This window comes from Balaenoptera musculus, chromosome 2 (genome assembly GCF_009873245.2).
Source record: "Balaenoptera musculus isolate JJ_BM4_2016_0621 chromosome 2, mBalMus1.pri.v3, whole genome shotgun sequence".
NCBI lineage: Eukaryota > Metazoa > Chordata > Mammalia > Artiodactyla > Balaenopteridae > Balaenoptera > Balaenoptera musculus.
Window position 1 is genome coordinate 78,161,712 of NC_045786.1, and position 16,435 is coordinate 78,178,146.

Genomic DNA, 16,435 nt, shown 5'->3' on the forward strand with positions numbered 1-16,435 from the left:
TGCATGTGGGAAGACCACATGATCTTCAAGTTTCCTCTCAGCGCTAAAGTTACAAGTCTCCTTAAACAACTGTAAAACATATCCGTGTCAATTCAACTTATCCTACAGTTGAGTTGCAGCCAAGCATTCGCCAGATGAGTCATACGGTCGTTTCTCCCCAGTTCTCAAACCAAGGAGCGAACCCTACCTACATGCTTGTGACGGGCTTACGGTTGATAGGATTTTAAGGACTACAATAGTACAGGCAAGCTCCTAGGCCAGAACGTCAGTATAAGCAGGAAATTTCCAAAACAGGAACACCAAATGGTGCTAACTTCTACAGCCTCCGTCAGAACAAACAAAAGGCCAGGGCTGCAATGGCGCGTGGACGTCGCACCTGGCTTCTCGCGGGTCACGCTTTCCCACATCCTTTTCTGCATTTTCAAGCGTGAAGCTCTTGTCTTGCTTAAGCGGAAGTGGGTCTGCTACTTCGCAGATTCGCTTGGACTGCGGGTAAGAGATAAGACCTCAGGTAACGGTAACGCTCCCGCCAGGGGCGCCCAAGCAGTAGCGAGGGGAGTCCGCAGGTCGACCGCAGTGGCGCGCCCGAGGCACGCTGGGAACGGGGGGGGAGGAGGCCACGGCCCGGCCTGACCCGGAAGGGCTGGCCTGTGGTAACCCCGGCTTCCCTAGCAACCGAGCGGGCGCGCGTCCTCCCCAGCCTCTTCGGACGCCTCCCGGGATGCCCCTGCAGGTTAGCGACTACAGCTGGCAGCAGACGAGGACTGCGGTCTTCATCTCTGTGCCCCTCAGAGGCGTCAGCGTCAGGGACGCGGACGTGTTCTGCACGGAAAACTATCTGAAGGTAGGAAAGCGAGTCGTGCCTGCCGGGGGGGGGTGGTGTTGGGGGGCCGGGGGTGTGGTCCGAAGCGGCTGCAAGGGCGCGGCTGTGGACATGCACAGGCGCGTCCTTGCAGATAAGCGTCCTAAAATTTTAGTCCTATTAAAAATAAAACAAAGCAAAACAAACAAAACAAAATACGAATCCCATACAGGTGACACCTCGTCTGTAGACAGATGTCACCAGGTCAGAGATTATTTTATCCAGGACTTCCTCATATGCCGTGCTTTTATCGTGACCTGGAATAAATTTATAGCAGGAATTTAAGAAAATGATTTTGGTCTCTATCACTTATTTCTTAACGGGTGTGTCTTTCATTTGTGTAACTAAATTGACTTCCGTTTTCCCCCTTCTGAATAGGTGAACTGCCCTCCATTTTTATTTGAGGTGTTTCTCTATGCTCCCATAGACGATGAGAGCAGCAAAGCCAAGATTGGGAATGACACTATTGTTTTCACTTTACACAAAAAAGAAGCGGCCATGTGGGAGACCCTTTCTCTGTCAGGTGGTAAGTTCTTTACTAAAAGACGTTCAGCTGGTTGTGCTTTTTTTTTTTTTTTTTTAAGATTGATTGATTGATTGATTGCTATGTTGGGTCTTCGTTTCTGTGCTAGGGCTTTCTCTAGTTGCGGCAAGCGGAGGCCTCTCACTATCGCGGCCTCTCTTGTCGCGGAGCACAGGCTCCAGACGCGCAGGCTCAGTAGTTGTGGCTCACGGGCCTAGTTGCTCCGCGGCATGTGGGATCCTCCCAGACCAGGGATCGAACCCGTATCCCCTGCATTGGCAGGCAGACTCTCAACCACTGCGCCACCAGGGAAGCCCTGGTTGTGCTTTTTATACTTTATACCATTTAAAAATTTCTCTTTTGAAATTTATGTTGCTATTCTAGGAAAACGAAATAGACACATAGCATGATTTAAAAGAGTTAGTGCTTCAGCTGCCTCTTAAAATAAATCACCTAATTCCTGAGTAATCTAATTACTCAAAAATTAGAGTCCATTAATACTAGCTTTTAAAGGTTGTGGGCTCCTATCATCAGGGGATAAGGCCTCCCAATATGGCCTTTATTTAGCACTCATTTTGTATTAGGCATTAGTTCATCTGTTAATCCTCACAACAATCTATCACTTAGGTACCCCCCCCCCCCTTTTTTTTAAGGTGGGGCTACTGAGGCACAGAAGGGTTGAGTAATTGCCAAAGGTCACACAACTAGTAAGTGGCAGACTAGAAGTGGAGTCTTAGCAGTTTGACTCTAGAGCAGTGTTTCACCTACGGAACTTTTACAGAATACAGATGTCTGAATCTCCCCCTAGACCAATCAAATCAGTTTCTGGGAGTGAGACTGAGACCTACGTACTGGTAGTTTTTAAAATGCTTTTTGGGAATTATAATGTACAGTCCAAGTTGAGATCCCCCATTCTCTGTACTCTTAATCAGTACTCTATTCTTCTGCCAAGATCAGCTTTGTGGGTCAGTAATTGCCCTATACTGCTTTAGCTCTGTTATCTTCCTCCCTGATCTAGTTGTCATGTTTTCTTGTGCTTTTTATCTACTGCCTGAAATTTCTCTTAGGTCTTTGGCGTTAAGCCTTGAGTTGGGACTATTGAGAATGGGGAAATTGCAGCCATTCTTTATATTAATGTTTTCTTGGTATCTTGCTGTGGAATTTAATTTTTTAATACCTAGGACCAGGTGGAATTTTTCTCTAAAATGTGGTATTCAGCTCAGAAAATACTGGTTAAGGTAGGTTACCATAGCCAGCTTACTTTAGTTCTTTATTGAGTCCCAGAATAACTGAGGAGTTTTTAAAAACCAGATACCTGCTCTCCTACCCCTGCCTTCCTTTTTGATTCAAGTCTGAGATGGGGCCTGGGAATATGTCATGAAACACACCCAGGGTGTTTTGACTTCGTACCTAAGATTAAATGTAAATACTTTGATTTATTTCAGCTGTTGTTGATAATCTTAATTTTGAAGTTAGATGGGACCAGAACCATCATCTATTAGAATGGCTTCTTTTAAAATAAACAGATTGGGGGTTGAGAACTCCCCAGGTGATTATGATGCCTGGCCAGGTTTGAGAACCACTGACTTAAATGTTTGTTTGTGTGTGTGTGTGTGTGTGTGTATGTATGTCTTGATTTCCCCAGGTAACGTTTTGTCCACCAACTTTTTAGGCTCTAAAGAAGAGTCATATCCGTAAACCTGTTACTTTCCCCTGTTTCTGACATGAAACACTTTCTTCTCTGTCAAATTCCCTTCTTAAACTGGTTGGCCACCTTATCCAGGAGTGGGAAGGGAATTTTCTAATCATAACCTTCCTCTCTGATTTAGATATCTGCTTTCAGTGCACAGGTGCTTGAGTCTTCTCTTTCATGGTTATATGGTCAACGATTCCAAATTTTGACCATTTAAACTAAGAGTTGGCAAACTTTTTCTGTAAAGGACCAGATAATATTTTGGATTTTTGTGGGCTATGTGTTCTGTGTCACAATTACTCAGCTCTGTTATTGCAGCACAAAAGCAGCCATAGACAATAGGTATTTATAGGCGCTGAAATTTCAATTTATTCTAATTTGTATATGTCATAAAGTATTACTATTCTTTTGATCTTTGTCAACTATTTAAAACTGTAAAAATTATTCTTAGCTTATGTGCTGAAAGAAATCAGGGAGCAGGTTGGGTTTGACCATAATTTGCCAGTTAGACTAATCAAAACAGTCTTAAAACTAACTTATATAACAAGTAATGAACATCGATTTTACTTCAGAAACCAGGTTTGAGATTCTTTTAGAAGTCAAACTCAGTTTCACATGCAATTCAGTGAAATTGTTTAACAATCTTTTTTTCACATGCAGTATTGTGGAGCTCCAGTCTATACTCCAAGCCTGCCTCCCTCATTATTCAAAACATACTTGCTCCATTTTTTTCTGAAGTTCCTTCTTGATCCATTTTTCATTTCTTTTAGATGTGGAGCATTTCACTTGGAAACTTGATTTTCTTTTAATTATTTCTGCCCCTGAAACTGGTCCAACTGTCTGCCACTTTGTTACTAAACAGGAGGTGGTTTGGAGAGAGACTTCTGAACTAATTTCAGTCCTAATTCCCAGCCAAGATCTTGGATGGGTAAAAATTCCATACTCTTTACTTATTTTTAACTGAAATTAATATTCCCTTCAACTATGAATGTAGACAACAAACAACAGTAGTGTCAGTAAAAATCACAAATATGTTCACATCACAGATACCTCTATCTTTTATATGTACTACTTTGAAATTATAGTATTTATTAGACATTTTGCTATGTATTATTTAATGCATTAATAAAGAAGCACATACTTGTATGTCACAAATTTATTTTTTAAAATTTTGTGTTTTAATATAACTAGTTTTCTTTGTGTATTTTTTCATATATTTTAAAACTCTATGAAGGTGTGTATAAAGCTTTACTAGTCATCCCTCCACTCCTGCCCTTCTTATCACTCCCCTACTTCACACTCTCCTCCCAAGTTTCCTCTCCCCTCCTGTTTTTTTTTCTTCAAAGTCTAGATCCCTTCCTTATCCTTCTTCCCCTAAGATAATTTACCCCCTAATGGATCACAGCCTGCGGTTTCTAAAATACTGAGTGACTGAATAAAAAATAATTGTGAATGGTAAATTCTGTATATAACATGTCATGTTACTTTGTTATTTTTACTAAGGCTGGCTCTGTACTCTTCATATGTATCACTATAAATCACCATTTATATTTTTGAAGGTGATTGATTATATCAGATGGTCTCAACCCATCTTCTCTTCTAGGAGACCCCCCAGAGATGATTTATTATGATCAGGTTTACAAGCAAATAGTTCTAGTTTCTCAACAGAGAGAGAGAGAGGAGAATAAATGTGTTCTCTTTCCTCCCATCTTGTCCCCTCCGGCTCCCTTTCCCTCTCCCCCTCCCACTCATTCCACACTCCTCTCTCTCCCTCTTGTGACCCTCTCTTCCTCTCCCTCCCCTCTCTCCATCCTCATTCCCTCTCTTATTTCCTCTCTCCATTGTTTCTCTTCTCTCTTATTCATATCCTCACTCTCTGTCTCTCTCTCTCTCTCTCTGTTTGTCTATTTCTCTCAGTGCACAAAGGCATTCTTTTTTTAAATTTTATTTGTTTATTTATTTTTGGCTACATTGGGTCTTCGTCGCTGCGTGTGGGCTTTCTCTAGTTGCGGCGAGCAGGGGCTGTTCTTTGTTGTTGTGTGCAGGCTTCTTATTGCGGTGGCTTCTCTTGTTGCCGAGCACGGGCTCTAGGCGCGGGCTTCAGTAGTTGTGGCACATGGGCTCAGTAGTTGTGGCTCTTAGGCCCTAGAGCACTGGCTTAGTAGTTGTGGTGCACGGGCTTAGTTGCTCCACGGCATGTGGGATCTTCCCCGACCAGGGCTCGCACCCATGTCCCTTGCATTGGCAGGCGGATTCTTAACCACTGCGCCACCAGGAAAGTCCCAAGGCATGCATTCTTTACTAATTCATTACTATTACAGTTACTTGCTTACCTTTTAATATTAGCTTCTTGGCCAGTTTAATATTGGGAAATGTTTTCACTTCTCCATGTGAAGTTGGGTCCAAAAACATCTTATCCCAGATCAGTATGTAAGCAGTTTCTCCTAAGTAAAACAAATTCATCATGATCCTAATTTATTGATATTCCTTATGTTTTAGTTGACAAAGAGATGATGCAAAGAATAAGGGAGAAATCTATCCTACAAGCACAAGAAAGCGCAAAAGAAGCTATGGAAGCAAAAGCTGGGGCAAGGCGGGAAGATCAAAAATATACACTAAATGTCATGATGAAGGTAAGTTGCAGATTAATAGGAAAGTCCTTTAATTAAAGATATAGTAATTGCACTGATAATTTGTTGCAACCACTGTACTTCCTCACCTTTTTTGTTCATACTTTGGTTACAGGCCTTGCTGTGTTATGTAGGCTATCTACTATTAATGTGTATTTCTGAAAATCTGTATGAAAGTTGAGAGTATAAGGTTGAACAATAGATTTACTTGTTTGAGGGAAAATGTTCTATTTCCCGGGGAATAAAACAGTTATAAGGTTTTATGCTGTAAGTGTTTTACTTCTTTTTTAATCTTGGAATTATTGGACATGATTATTTAAAACAAGAAAAGCATGGGGTTAACACTAAATATTGACCAATTAATATCTTTTAACTTTTGAGCCTTTCAAGTTAAATCTTTAATCAGCAATATATTTTTTGAGATATAATTCACATACCATACAGTTCACCCATTACAGGCTTACAATTCAGTGGTTTTTAGTATATTTAGAGTTGTAAAACTATCACCACAATCAATTTTAGAACATTTTCATCACCCCAAAAAGAAACCCTGCACCCATTAGCAGTCACTCCCCATTCCTGCGAACCCCTAGCCCTAGACAACCACCCATCTACTTTCTATCTCTATAGGTTTACCTATTCTGACTAATTTTTACAGATAATTTCCCATCTCAAATTCTCATTTTTGACATTTTGAAATGATTAAGGAATCTATAATAAGCATTATCTCATCAAGAGTCCTATGGACTCATGACTGTTCTTTTGCATTTGGATCACTAGTATTGTTTTTATAATCAACAGTTCATAATTCCAAAGATTTCTCTGCTTCTTTTATCATTTTTACTTGACTTTTAAATATCACCAATTGTTAATATACTTTGTTTTTTACTTAATAATTGAACACGTGGTCATCCGTCCAAAGATTCCTGCTTTCTGTATACTTGATGAGTTCCACCTTTTCTTGATCATGTTATCACTACTATCAAACTTTGGATCTTACCATTTTCCTGAATTTTAAAAACTAAAAGCAAAATACTATAAAATTTGTGGCAACAGATAAGTATTTACTGAACTAATAAAATAGTTAAACAATGGCACACACACTGCTGCATTGGTAAATATAACGAAGCTGAACAATTGATTGGCAGGCAGCACCACAATGCTGTACCTTGAAGTTATTCATCTACTGACATATGAAAGCCTGACTTTGGTAGTATTTGGAAAGGTGCTTTAGGGGCATTAGTATATAAGGGATGAAGCTATAGATCACATTGAAGTGATAGAACCTATGAAAGTCTATACCCTATACTACAAACTATTCATTTTGTCTGTCTCTTTCCCTGAGCAGTGTTGAGAGTTGAGACTACATTTTCTTTCTTCCTTATCATAGCAGTTGCCAAGTAAATAGTAGGTGCTCAAACAGTTGAATGAATTAATGTGAATATATTGTTCGAGTACCCTATAACCATAGTACGGTTCTATTCTGGTGGATACATGTAGCTATTTTTACTCTGTCCAATATTAGACACCATTCAGAAAAGAGCAAAAAAGAATTTTGATGTTCCATTAAGAGCAAATGAAGAGATATGATGACAAAAGACAACTCCCTATTAGCTTAAACCATAAATTAGCTTAAAACTTGAATTACATATACCACAAAATAATAGGGTTTTTTTAGTAGTAACCTTTTCTTTTTAAAATTAATTAATTAATTAATTTATTTATTTATTTTTGGCTGCGTTGGGTCTTTGTTGCTGCACGCGGGCTTCTCCCTAGTTGCAGCGAGCGGGGGCTACCCTTTGTTGCAGTGTGCGGGCTTCTCACTGCGGTGGCTTCTCTTGTTGCGGAGCACGGGCTCCAGGTGCATGGGCTCAGCAGTTGTGGCTTGTGGGCTCTAGAGCACAGGCTCAGTAGTTGTGGCTCACGGACTTAGTTGCTCTGCGGCATGTGGGATCTTTCTCGGCCAGGGCTCGAACCCGTGTCCCCTACATTGGCGGGTGGATTCTTAACCACTGCGCCACCAGGGAAGCCTTAGTAGTAACCTTTTAAAAATAATTAGCAGGGCTAGTGCTAAGACTCACTGTGTTAGTTTGCTATGCTGTATAGTATAAGTCTGCTTGGGCTACCGTAACAAAATACCAAAGAGTGGATGACTTAACACACATTTATTTTCTCACAGGTCTAGAGCCTAGAAGTCTCAGATCAAGGTCCAGTGGGGTTGGTTTCTGGCTTGCAGATAGCTGAGAGAGAGAAAAAAATCTCTGGTGTCTCTTCTTATTAAGAAACTAATCCTATTGTATCAGGGCCCCACCCTTATGACCTCATTTAACCTTAATTACTCCTCAGCAGCCCATTTCCAAATGGGAGTTAAAGCTTCAACATATCTGGGGGGACACAAACATCTAGTCAATAACACTGTATAAAAACTATCCAAAATTTAGTAGCTTAAAACATTTATTTTCTCATGATTCTATATGTTGGTCAGGCTGTTCTTGTGGTCTGAGGTTGGCTTAGTTGTGGCTGGAAGTTCTAGGATGGCCTCACTCACATATTTAGAGCCTTGCCAGGGAAAGCTGAGCCCCTCTCCATGTGGTATTTCATTCTCCAAGAGGCTAGCGCAGGCTTCTTTACTTCATAGTTAGTGTTCCTGGTAGCAAGAATGGGAAAGCCCTAATGCACAAGTGCTTTTAAAACCTCTGCAGTGGGAAAGCCCTAATGCACAAGCCCTTTTAAAGCCTCTGCTGTGTCACATTTGCCAATGTCCCATTAGCCAAATGTCCCATATATCCAAGCCCAGATTAAGGGTTAGAGAAATAGACTGCACCTTTTCTAGGAAAGAAAGATTAAGTCACATTGCAAAGGGGCATGCATATAGTTATGGGAGGAACTTGTGGTCATTTTACAACTTAGTTGGAATTGAAAATATTAGGATTTAAACAATAAAGATAATTTGATTGATCTAGCAGGAAAAGTTCCGTGATAGAGCAGTAAATCCAAGCTCTGACTCCATCTCTCTGCAGCATCCTTAGCACAGCTTTTTCTTTGTGTCTGCTTCATCCTTAGGCTGATAGGGAGATGATCCACATCTTCACCTAAGCAGGGGCCAGCGGGAGACAGGCTGTCTATTCTGTTGGCTCCCTTTCAAGCCCCATAAAACAATTGCTTTAGGTATTGTAGAATGATATTTCAAATGGTAATCACTTTTACACATGTTCGAATAAATCTTTACTTCAAGTCTGTTGCTTCCAACTTGGTTTACTGCATCCACTTCTCATTATCTTTGCTGCTGATGTATCATTCATTAGCAGACATTTATTGAATACTGTGAAAGGTACTGAGACAGAGCTGAACAAATCAGTCTTCACTTTCCGTTTACTCATAGTATAGAGAGGGTGACAGACAAGAAAAAACAAAGATTACACCATAGTATGCATAAGAAGTCATGGGCAGATGAAGAGAAAACACTGGCAAAATACTGGTATCTCAGTCTGAGAGGCTGGTCAGGAAATACGAAGCAATGTTGTTTGTGCTGAATACTGGAGAATAAGCCACAGTTACCTGGGGATAAATGGGAAAATGACGTTACAGTTAGTTTGGATAAGTGCCTGACAGAGTTTGGCACAGCGAGGAACATTTGTTGATCAGAAATAAAATCTTGATATTTAGAAAAATCTCCTGAAGGGAACTCTTTAGGAATTTTCAGCAAGAATCCCAAAATAATTGGGTTTGTGTTTTGGAAAGCTCATTCTGGGGAATGAGTTAGAGAGGTTGCAGGGTGGAGGCAGAGCTTTTGTATTCTTAAGACGAAAGGATTTTGAACATATTTATATGTTGAAGAAAGAAGCCAGTAAAGAGCGAGAGATTGATAATATAACCAAGAGAGAGGATTGATGATGAAGCAGTTTTTTTTTGTGGTGGGATGAAGGTTGGAACAGGTGAAAAAATTAAATCTTAGGTAATAGGGGATATTTTATCTTTTGACCCTAACGGGCAGAAGTAAAGAATTACTAAGCATTTGGAAAATTCTTAGAGACACAGATAGTTAAAGTAACCCTTTGTTTCCTTGGTGAAGGTAGCAAGGTCATCTACCCAGAGCGTGAAGAATTTAGGTGGGGTAGGAGTGATTAATGAAAAGTTGGAATATTCATGGCAGACCAATCTGAAACATGCTTTTTTTTCCCCCTCTTTATTTTGGACTGCTATTGCCTACTTTTCCTGTTTTCTTCACTCTTTGGTTTTGTAGGTTGCCTTCTTCTATTTTGAATTTTTTGGTTTTATTTTGTTTTATTTTCTACTTTAGGGGACCCCATTTCCCACTAATTTTTAAACTAAACAGGTCAAATTTGAAGTGCTTTCTTCTGCTATTCTTTTCTTAAAGTTGAAACCCGGAAACTTTAACTGTAAAACAACTTTGCCTGATCATGCAGATGAGGTATGAGTTGCTTTCTAGAGTTGTCTAGATTATACTATAGGGCCTTTAAAAAGCCCTTATCAGTGAAACCACATGCCCTGTTTATTAGAAGCATGTATAACTAAGGGATAGAAAGGCCACAAGTAACTACTTGCTCATTTTTTATTCTATGCAATTGTAAATGTGATTGTTTTGTTTATTTATTTATTTATTTGGCTGCATGGCTTATGGGATCTCAGTTCCCTGGCCAGGGACTCAACCGGGGTCACAGCAGTGAAAGTCCGGAATCCTAACCACTAGGCCCCCAGGGAACTCCTGTAAATGTGATTGTTTTTAAAATTTCTCTTTCTGATAGTTCATTGTTAATGTATACAACTGCAACAGATTTCTGTATGTTAAATTTATATTCTCCAACTTTACTGAATTCATGTATTCTAATAGTTTTTTGCTGGCATCTTTAGGATTTTCAATATATAGTATCATGCCATCTGCAAACAGTAACGGTTTTACTTCTTCCTTTCCAGTGTGGGTTCATTTTATTTCTTTTTCTGGTCTGGTTGCTATGACTAGGAATTTCCATACTATGCTGAATAAAAGTGGCAAGAGTGGGCATCCTTGTCTTGTCCTGATCTTAGAGGAAATGGTTTCAGCTTTTTACCATTGAGAATGATGTTGTCTCTAGGTTTGTCATATATGGCCTTTATTATGTTGAGGTATGTTCTCTCTACACCCACTTTGTGGACAGTTTTTTTTTTTTTTTACATCTTTATTGGAGTATAATTGCTTTACAATGTTGTGTAGTTTCTGCTGTATAACAAAGTGAATCAGCTATACATATACATATATCCCCATATCCCCTCCCTCTTGCGTCTCCCTCCCACCCTCCCATAAAGCACTGAGCTGATCTCCCTGTGCTATACGGCTGCTTCCCACTAGCTATCTATTTTACATTTGGTAGTGTATATGTGTAAATGCCACTCTCTCACTTCATCCTAGCTTACCTTTCCCCCTCCCCGTGTCCTCAAGTCCATTCTCTACATCTGTGTCTTTATTCCTGTCCTGACCCTAGGTTCTTCAGACCCTTTTTTTTTTTTTTAGATTCCATATATATGTGTTAGCATATGGTATTTGTTTTTCTCTTTCTGACTTACTTCACTCTGTAGGACAGACTCTAGGTCTATCCACCTCACTACAAATAACTCAATTTCGTTTCTTTTTGTGGCTGAGTAATATTCCATTGTATATATGTGCCACATCTTCTTTATCCATTCATCTGTCGATGGACACTTAGGTTGCTTCCATGTCCTGGCTATTGTAAATAGTGCTGCAATGAACATTGTGGTACATGACTCTTTTTGAATTATGGTTTTCTCAGGGTATATGCCCAGTAGTGGGATTGCTGGGTCATATGGTAGTTCTATTTTTAGTTTTTTAAGAAACCTTCATACTGTTCTCCATAGTGGCTGTATCAGTTTACATTCCCACCAACAGTGAAAGAGTGTTCCCTTTTCTCCACACCCTCTCCAGCATTTATTGTTTGTAGATTTTTTGATGATGGCCATTCTGACCATTGTGAGATGATACCTCATTGTAGTTTTGATTTGCATTTCTCTAATGATTAGTGATGTTGAGCATCCTTTCATGTGTTTGTTGGCAATCTGTATATCTTCTCTGGAGAAATGTCTATTTAGGTCTTTTGCCCGTTTTTGGATTGGGTTGTTTGTTTTTTTGATATTGAGCTGCATGAGCTGTTTGTATATTTTGCAGATTAATCCTTTGTCAGTTGCCTCGTTTGCAAATATTTTCTCCCATTTGAGGGTTGTCTTTTTGTCTTGTTTATGGTTTCCTTTGCTGTGCAAAAGCTTTTAAGTTTCAGTAGGTCCCAATTGTTGTTTTTTTTTTAATTTCCATTTCACTAGGAAGTGGGTCAAAAAAGATCTTGCTGTGATTTATGTCATAGAGTGTTCTGCCTATGTTTTCCTCTAAGAGTTGTATAGTGTCTGGCCTTACGTTTAGGTCTTTAATCCATTTTGAGTTTACTTTTGTGTATGGTATTAGGGAGTGTTCCAATTTCATTTTTTTTTTTTTGGCTGTGTTGGGTCTTCGTTTCTGTGCGAGGGCTTTCTCCAGTTGCGGCGAGTGGGGGCCACTCTTCATCGCGGTGCGCGGGCCTCTCACTATCGCGGCCTCTCTTGTTGCGGAGCAGAGGCTCCAGACGCTCAGGCTCAGTAGTTGTGGCTCACGGGCCCAGTTGCTCCGCGGCATGTGGGATCTTCCCAGACCAGGGCTCGAACCCGTGTCCCCTGCATTGGCAGGCAGATTCTCAACCACTGCGCCACCAGGGAAGCCCCCAATTTCATTCTTTTACCTGTAGCTGTCCAATTTTCCCAGCACCATTTATTGAAGAGGCTGTCTTTTCTGCATTGTATATTCTTACCTCCTTTATCAAAGATAAAGTGACCATATGTTTGTGGGTTTATCTCTGGGTTTTCTGTCCTCTTCCATTGATCTATATTTCTGTTTTTGTGCCAGTACCACACTGTCTTGATTACTGTAGCTTTGTAGTGTAGTCTGAAGTCCAGGAGCCTGATTCCTCCAGCTCCGTCTTTCTTTCTCAAGATTGCTTTGGCTATTTGGGGTCTTTTGTTTTGTTTTGTTTCCATACAAATTGTGCAATTTTTTGTTCTAGTTCTGTGAAAAATGCCAGTGGTAGTTTGATAGGGATTGTATTGAATCTGTAGATTGCTTTGGGTAGTATAGTCATTTTCACAATGTTGATTCTTCCAATCCAAGGACATGGTATATCTCACCATCTGTTTGTATCATCTTTAATTTCTTTCATCCGTGTCTTTTATTTTTCTGCATACAAGTCTTTTGTCTCCTTAGGTAGGTTTATTCCTAGGTATTTTATCCTTTTTGTTGCAGCGGTAAATGGGAGTGTTTCCTTAATTTCTCTTTCAGATTTTTCATCATTAGTGTATAGGAATACAAGAGATTTCTGTATATTAATTTTGTATCCTGCTACTTTACCAAATTCATTGATTAGCTCTACTAGTTTTCTGGTAGCATCTTTAGGATTCTCTATGTATAGTATCATGTCATCTGCAAACAGTGACAGTTTTACTTCTTCTTTTATGACTTGTATTCCTTTTATTTCTTTTTCTTCTCTGATTGCCGTGGCTAAAACTTCCAAAAGTATGTTGAATAATAGTGGTGAGAGTGGGCAACCTTGTCTTGTTCCTGATCTTAGAGGAAATGGTTTCAGTTTTTCACCACTGAGAACGATGTTGGCTGTGGGTTTGTCATATATGGCCTTTATTATGTTGAGGTAAGTTCCCTCTATGCCTACTTTCTGGAGGGTTTTTATCATAAATGGGTGTTGAAATTTGTTGAAAGTTTTTTTCTGCATCTATTGAGATGATCATATGGTTTTTATCCAATTTGTTACTATGGTGTATCACATTGATTGATTTGCATATATTGAAGAATCCTTGCATTCCTGGGATAAACGCCACTTGATCATGGTTTATGATCCTTTTCATGTGTTGTTGGGTTCTGTTTGCTAGTATTTTGTTGAGGATATTTGCATCTATTTTCATCAGTGATGTTGGCCTGTAGTTTTCCTTTTTTGTGACATCTTTGTCTGTTTTTGGTATCAGGGTGATGGTGGCCTTGTAGAATGAGTTTGGGAGTGTTCCTCCCTCTGCTATATTTTGGAAGAGTTTGAGAAGGATAGGTGTTAGCTCTTCTCTAAATGTTTGATAGAATTCACCTGTGAAGCCATCTGGTCCTGGGCTTCTGTTTGTTGGAAGATTTTTAATCACAGTTTCAATTTCAGTGCTTGTGATTGGTCTGTTTTTATTTTCTATTTCTTCCTGGTTCAGTCTCAGAAGGTTGTGCTTTTCTAAGAATTTTCCATTTCTTCCAGGTTGTCCATTTTATTGGCATAGAGTTGCTTGTAGTAATCTCTCATGATCCTTTGTATTTCTGCCGTGTCAGTTGTTACTTCTCCTTTTTCATTTCTAATTCTGTTGATTTGAGGCTTCTCTCTCTTTTTCTTGATGAGTCTGGCTAATGGTTTATCAGTTTTGTTTATCTTCTCAAAGAACCAGCTTTTAGTTTTATTGATCTTTGCTATTGTTTCCTTCATTTCTTTTTCATTTATTTCTGATCTGATCTTTATGATTTCTTTCCTTCTGCTAACTTTCAGGGGTTTTTTTGTTCTTCTTTCTCTGATTGCTTTAGGTGTAAGGTTAGGTTGTTTATGTGAGATTTTTCTTGTTTCTTGACATAAGATTGTACTGCTATAAACTTTCCTCTTAGAACTAACTGCTTTTGCTGCATCCCATAGGTTTTGGGTCATCGTGTTTTCACTGTCATTTGTTTCTAGGTATTTTTTGATTTCCTCTTCGATTTCTTCAGTGATCTCTTGGTTATGTAGTAGTGTATTTTTAGCCTCCATGTGTTTGCATTTTTTACAGTTGTTTTTACTGTAATTGGTATCTAATATCGTAGCATTGTGGTCAGAAAAGATACTTGATATGATTTCAATTTTCTTATATTTACCAAGGCTTGACTTGTGACCCAAGATATGTTCTATCCTGGAGAATGTTCCATGAGCACTTGAGAAGAAAGTGTATTCTGTTGTTTTTGGATGGAATGTCCTATACCTATCAGTTAAGTCCATCTTTTTTAATGTGTTATTTTAAGCTTGTGTTTCCTTATTTATTTTCATTTTGGATCAACTGTCCATTGGTGAAAGTGGGGTGTTAAAGTCCCCTACTATGATTGTGTTACTGTCGATTTCCCCTTTTATGGCTGTTATCATTTGCCTTACATATTGAGGTGCTCCTATGTTGGGTGCATAAATATTTCCAATTGTTATATCTTCTTCTTGGATTGATCCCTTGATCATTATGTAGTGTCCTTCTTTGTCTCTTGTAATAGGCTTTGTTTTAAAGTCTGTTTTGTCTGATATGAGAATTGCTACTCCAGCTTTCTTTTGATTTCCATTTGCATGGAATATCTTTTTCCATTCCTTCACTTTCAGTCTGTATGTGTCCCTAGATCTGAAGTGGGTCGCTTGTAGATAGCATATATATGGGTCTTGTTTTTGGATCCTTTCAGCCAGTCTATGTCTTTTGGTTGGAGCATTTAATCCATTTACATTTAAGGTAGTTACTGATATGTATGTTCCTGTTACCAGTTTCTTAATTGTTTTGGGTTTGTTATTGTAGGTATTTTCCTTCTCTTGTGTTTCCTGCCTAGAGAAGTTCCTTTAGCATTTGTTGTAGTGCTGAATTCTCTTAGCTTTTGCTTGTCTGTAAAGGTTTTAATTTCTCCGTTGATTCTGAATGAGATCCTTGCTGGGTAAAGTAATCTTGGTTGCACGTTTTTCCCTTTCATCCCTTTAAATATGTCCTGTCACTCCCTTCTGGCTTGCAGAGTTTCTGCTGAAAGATCAGCTGTTAACCTTATGGGGATTCCCTTGTATGTTACTTGTTGTTTTTCCCTTGCTGCTTTTAGTATTTTTTCTTTGTATTTAATTTTTGATAGTTTGATTAATATGTCTTGTTGTGTTTCTCCTTGGATTTATCCTGTATGGGACTCTCTGTGCTTCCTGGACTTGATTATTTCCTTTCCCATATTAGGGAAGTTTTCCACCATAATCTCTTCAGATATTTTCTCAGAGCCTTTCTTTTTCTTTTCTTCTTCTGGGACCCGTATAATTCGAATATTGGTGTGTTTAATATTGTCCCAGAGGTCTCTGAGAGTGTCCTCAATTCTTTTCATTCTTTTTTCTTTATTCTGCTCTGCAGCAGTTATTTCCACTATTTTATCTTCCACATCACTTATTCGTTCTTCTGCCTCAGTTATTCTGCTATTGATTCCTTCTTGAGAATTTTAAATTTCATTTATTTTGATGTTCATCATTGTTTGTTTGCTCTTTAGTTCTTCTGGGTCCTTGTTAAATGTTTCTTGTATTTTCTCCATTCTATTTCCAAGATTTTGGATCATCTTTACTTTCATTACTCTGAATTCTTTTTGAGGTAGACTGCCTGTTTCCTCTTCATTTGTTTGGTCTGGTGCATTTTTGCTTTGCTCCTTCATCTGCTGTGTATTTCTCTGTCTTCTCATTTTGCTTAACTTACTGTGTTTGGGGTCTCCTTTTCGCAGTCTGCATGTTCGTAGTTCCTGTTGTTTTTGGTGTCTGCCCCCAGTGGGTAAGGTTGGTTCAGTGGGTTGTGTAGGCTTCCTGGTGGAGGGGACTGTTGCCTGTGTTCTGGTGGATGTAGCTGGATCGTGTCTTTCTGGT

General features: G+C 39.2%; 1 protein-coding gene across 2 annotated transcripts in view; it reads left to right on the forward strand.

Annotated features, from left to right (window-relative positions):
* Positions 1 to 623: 623 nt before the first annotated feature.
* The window catches only part of DNAAF4 (dynein axonemal assembly factor 4), a 79,102-nt gene continuing 63,290 nt past the window's right edge, over positions 624 to 16,435 (forward strand). For both annotated transcript variants that reach the window (XM_036844356.1, XM_036844357.1), the window contains exons 1-3: positions 624 to 844; positions 1,241 to 1,388; positions 5,578 to 5,711. In XM_036844356.1, coding sequence (XP_036700251.1) covers positions 722 to 844; positions 1,241 to 1,388; positions 5,578 to 5,711 — 405 coding nt within the window. In that variant the 5' untranslated portion in view covers positions 624 to 721. The remainder of the gene's footprint in view (positions 845 to 1,240; positions 1,389 to 5,577; positions 5,712 to 16,435) is intronic.